The sequence below is a fragment of the Rhincodon typus genome, chromosome 28 (genome assembly GCF_021869965.1).
Source record: "Rhincodon typus isolate 14 chromosome 28, sRhiTyp1.1, whole genome shotgun sequence".
Lineage (NCBI taxonomy): Eukaryota > Metazoa > Chordata > Chondrichthyes > Orectolobiformes > Rhincodontidae > Rhincodon > Rhincodon typus.
In genome coordinates this window covers 29,799,923-29,805,336 of record NC_063359.1, presented here as the reverse complement: position 1 = coordinate 29,805,336, position 5,414 = coordinate 29,799,923, and the positions used below count along the sequence as shown (strand labels likewise).

Here is a 5,414-nt window from a genome sequence, read left to right as displayed (position 1 = left end):
TGCTCCTCTGATGCTGCTTGGCCTGCTGTGTTCATCCAGCTCTACACCTTGTTATCACAGATTCTCCAGCATCAGCAGTTCCTACTATTTCTGCCTACTTAACTCTCTCTGTCACCATGTGCCTGGTTTAAGTGCCTTGATGCCTCAAAAGGAAGCATTTGAGTGTGGAGCACTTTGAGGTGCTTGGATTGATATTTAAACAGCCCCTCCCAAACTCTCTTCCCAAGGTTTGATTCTTCTGCTCTGGGTCCGTTCTGAAAAAGGGCCTGATTTTAAATTCACCCAAAGCACAGCTGTTCAGGACACCGCTGAGGAAATGTGGATTGGGTGGAGGCTCAGTTGAGGTTTTGTTGGAACTGCCTTTACAGATCTCGCAACACAAGTATTTCCTACCCCCTTGAATTTTTCTAACCCCAGCTAAACACGTCAAAACCACATTTTCTGCCACATTCTAGGAAGTTTTCTCCTTTAACAATGAGTTCTGTCTTTCTTGTGGTTTTAGAATCTCTACTGTGCCACTTGGCTCATGGAGTCTGCGCTGACCCTCCAAAGAGCATCCCACCCAAACCCAGGCCCCTACCCTATCTCTGTAACCCTGTATTTCCCAAGGTCAATCCACCTAACCCGCACATCCCTGAAAAATATGGGGCAGTTTCCAATGGCCAATCCACCTAACCTACGCATCCCTGGACACTATGGGGCAACTTCCCATGACCAGCCCACTTAACCTGCACATCTTTGGATGTTGCCAAGTCTCTTCCAGATCACTGACCCTTTTTTGTTCTCGCAGGTAATTGCAGCCGAAGGGGAGATGAACGCGTCCAGAGCGTTGAAAGAAGCTTCTATTGTGATCTCAGAATCTCCAGCAGCCCTGCAGCTTCGCTACCTGCAGACCCTCACCACTATCGCTGCAGAGAAAAACTCCACCATTGTATTCCCTCTGCCAATGGACCTGGTGCAAAACATAATGGGGGCAAAGAAGTGATGTCACTGAACACCAGTCTCGACCACAGTTTCTACGTATGTTTTCCAATGACAGACAATTTTGGTTAGAATTACTTTTTTTTTTCCACATCGTAATAATAGCAAGCAAGGTTTACGTTGGTGATGGGTTAACAGCTAGACCCATAAAAGAGGCTCCATCGACTAATACTTCACTATATGTCAATGCTTCCACTTCTGAACAATTTGATTGTATTTGTTATAGCAGTGAGTCACAGCGGAATGTACACCATGATGGGCAAATTCATGGCATGCATGCACTAGTCTCGGAACAAACTGTTTTGTACAGTTCTGTTGTCGTAGCATCGGCCTGAATGTTTTTTAGCCAAACATAATGGCTTGCTAGAGTTTCATTGGTGAAGCCATAATGTTTTCTGTCCGTTTACTGGCTTCATTTAGCGCAGTGACATAGAGAAGCCTTTGTCAAACCCTCATCTCAATACTGCTACAAGCCTAGCAAAACCCACTCCAGTTAAATCAAACCAATACCTTTTAACTCTGCAGTTTAGAATCCTCATGAGGACTTCTGCTTTGACTAAGGATCTAATTATGTCATGCCATTCAACTTGTTAGACTCCAGTGTATCTCATCCCACCTGTACTCCTGTTTATTTTAAACAAACCTTTAATTTTGCAACATATGTAATTAGAAGACTTGTATCACATATCATTTTGTATAAATCCATTTTAATTTCTGTGATTTCTACAGAGCCTACTTGTTTTGAACTTTGAGATGTTAAAATCTTGTGCCCATTTATTGTGCCTGTACCAATATGTCAAAAGTCTGGATCGAAACTAGTTAAATTTACACCATCGGGCACACCCAAGATCCTAAAAGTGATCTACAACCTAAATTTACAACCCTGCTGCAATCTGAAGGGTCGGTATGTTTGGTGCATTCAATGTTAAATATTTCTAGTCTTTCTCTGTATCTCACATCAAACCTACCCACGATGCTAATGTGTAATAGTTTGTCTATTTAACCTTTCTGACAAAACTCATTGCTGGTGGATGACTACTTGCTCAGTATCAAATACAGTTGTGTGCCCCTCTGTTGACACTTTAGACTGGGCAATTACCACCTCAGGCCTAATGAGACACCATCCATGTGTAAAAATTGGTTTCATTCCACATTACAACCAGCCCTCTCCACCAATCTAAGTTTGTAGAATTTTCTTCTTTTTAAACTATGACTACACATTTCTGACTCTTCCTTCAAGGAAAGTAACTTTTTTAAGTGTCCCCAGCCATCTACACAAGGTACAGCACTTAAACTGAATAGGATGAATAAATCACATGTTTAGATCATTGCCCATTATATCTATTTCTTATTGGATTGCTTTTAATGAGATAGTAAACATCGCAGACGTTAAAAATTCCTATCAGATCTTTTGTATCAAAGTCTCAATTTTGTTGCCAAATTCATTGCATTGTGAATCAATTGTCAGGTTATCTTTGTGAAGAAATCTGAAAGAAATATCACTCCAAGGGGTGCATGATGTCACCGTTCTGCCTGAGAGTTTTGTAGCGGGAATGCTGCCGGTCTTAATATATTGCCCAAGTGTGTCACTGATATCTAACTGTGGGGCAGAATAATTCCTGTCCTGAGTCGATGGGGAGTGAATGAATCCTGGGCAGACTGTAGCAACATAAACACTGCAGAGTTCAAACCAGACTCTCTTTTAGAGGCCTTTGCCATTAATACCATAATTGTGACTGTTGTCTCTGTGCCCTGGGAAACGTGTTGTCTCGTAGTGCTCAGCAAATACCAGACCAAACACCCAGGCTCAATTTTGAGGGGGCGGTGGGTGTCGTTGGTACAATAGAGCTATTTTGGTTCTTGGTCGTGCTTGGAAGGTTTAAAAGCTTGGACAGTGACCTGACTGAAAAGGGAAAATTGCTTCTTTTCAGAAACTCACTTAATGGTTTCATTCGAGAAGTGAAATCTGTTTGAACTATTTGTTAATTATAGTTTGTAATGTTGCTGTAGAAACTTTGTGGTTTTAATAATTTGCTGTTCACTGACAGTAAACGGAGTTTCACTGTGAGACTTGTTACATCATTACACCAAAAAAACATCATTATTAAAAGCCTACTGCTTAAGTACCTGTAGTCCAAATGAATGTGCTTGTCACTAGAGCCATTGCAAAATTATTGCCGTCCCAAATACCGAGTGGAGAAACATGGACATAAGCAATAAGTGTAGAAAAGTAAGTTCATCAGTTCGGTATGTAACAGTGATGTTTTAGTGTACGCATTTCATCTGAGAAATTGTCAAATCACATCAAATCCATTTTTTGTGCTAATGGTCTAAAATAGATTCGATCTGCATTTGATTAACTCTCTTCTGCTGAAGCTCGTTCAGCCATGGTATGTGATCATATATATGTCAATGGGCAGTAAATGTATTGGCAATGGGGGAAATAAACATTGGTACTCGATGAGACACTATATGTAATGCACTGTCGCTTTGAACTTGAGTGCTGGCTATGAGTGCAACCTAGACCAAAGTAATCAAAGTAACTAGCTGCATGTAACATGATTTGGATCATTTTGCTCTAAATGGCAGTCTCTGCTTCACTGTCTCCAATGACCACTTATCTTCCATGTGGACTAAGTTATACTCGTATCATGGGAAATGCTGCTTTTGAGATGAAAATTGGGCCATGTCATTGGAGCAGAGTGAAGGGAGCTTTGAACTGTATCTGGCCGTACTGTACATCTGTGAGCACATAACATTGGCAGAGAGAGTTGGCTTATCTTTCACCGTGGAGAGTACAAAAACAAAACTTGGCCAGACCAAATTTCTGGAAATTGCTTTTACATGGTTGCCTTGTTACTGTTTGTGATTCACTTATTGTTGAGTCAGAAGCAGCCCACCACTGCAGATGAAGTCTTTCTTCAGTCACTTAAAATTGCCAATTAATTTTACGTCTTTTAAATCTAAAACCTACAGCCAGTTGGAAATTGGGCCTGAGTCTGAATTGGACACGAGAACAAGACATAGTTCACTTTTCAAGAAACCAAGACAGCCAGATCAGCTTAGACTTGCCCCAGGTTGACCAAGGCAGGGTTTTGGAGGCCTTACAACTCATTGCTGTATACTGTATAATTTTCCTGCTGAAGTTTGGGAATGTAACAACTTAGAATGTATGCAATATGTAACAACCAAGGCAATTGCTTATCTTCCAGAAATTAATCTGCTTTTCTTTGATCATTTATGTTTTTGAAAGCATGTTCAATAACTGGTGTAGTGTGCTTTTATATTTAAGCTTGCAGTGCATTTAATAAATGTTATTAAATCAAGTCTCCTTTCCTTATTTGTAACTTTGTTCCTCGCATTCTGTAAGTGTCTACTTTGGGGGCTGTTTCAATGAGAAACACAAACAGGCCCACAGTCATCAAACGGTTGCTGCGACCAGTCATGATCTCAGTACAATGCAGTGCTTTTCAATAAGCTGCCTGTACGGGAAAAACTGTGACTTAGGGACAAACAACTTTGCATTTGTATAGCAGCCATTGTGACAGTTCTGCCAATCATATTTCTGAAAGGCGGTCACTGTTTGAGGGAAACATTGTGACCGTATGTACGCAGCAAAATTCTGCAGGCAGCAGTGATATAAATGACCAGGTATTGTTTGTACGATATTGAGCAGTCAGGATAAATCCCCTGCACTTTTTCACGTAGTGCCAAGGCATTCATATACTTATGGGTAAATTATCATGAAAGGTAAAAGAGAAGTTCTGTTTAATACACATCTAAAGTCTGGCACCCTGGCATTGTAGCACTCCCTCAGTGCAGCATGGAGATGTCAGCCTAGCTTATGTACTCAAGACTTAAAGTGGGGCTTGACACTGTGGCCAACACTGAGTATGCAGGAGAAACTCAGCATCTGTGAAGACAAAATCAGAGTTAAAATCTCAAGTCCAGTAACCCTGGATGCTGGCAGACCTGAGTTTCTCCAGCAATTTCCGTTTGAGATTTCCAGCATCCACACTTCTTTGTTTTATTTTAATTCCGAAGTTACTGGATTCAGTGTTCAGTCCTCGAGGCTATAAAGTGTCTAAGCAGAAGATGAGGTGTCAAGTTCTCACTGGGACATTGCAGCAAGCCCAGGTCAAAAACGTTAGCCTGAGAGAAAGGTGGTTTATTGAAATGGCAAGCAACTGGAAGATTGGGATCATTGCGACACACAGAACAGAGGTGTTCCACAAAGCAGTCAGTCTACATTTTGTCTCACCAGTGTAAGGGCTTTTAGATTACTGTGTCCCATTCTGGTTGCCCTGCTACAGAAAGGATATTATTAAGCTGGAGAGGGTTCAGAAGAGATTTACCAGGATGTTGCCAGGAATGGAGGGTTTGAGTTACGTGGATAGGCCTGGACTTTTTTCGCTGCAGCGTACGAAGTTGAA

The 5,414-nt window shown here is 41.3% G+C and overlaps 1 protein-coding gene across 1 annotated transcript in view; it reads left to right on the top strand.

The window, feature by feature from the left end:
* The window catches only part of stom (stomatin), a 46,555-nt gene extending 42,248 nt beyond the window's left edge, over nt 1–4,307 (top strand). The window contains exon 7 of the mRNA XM_020522271.2: nt 791–4,307. Within this exon, the coding sequence (XP_020377860.2) occupies nt 791–985 (195 nt within the window). The 3' untranslated portion in view covers nt 986–4,307. The remainder of the gene's footprint in view (nt 1–790) is intronic.
* Nucleotides 4,308–5,414: the final 1,107 nt, after the last annotated feature.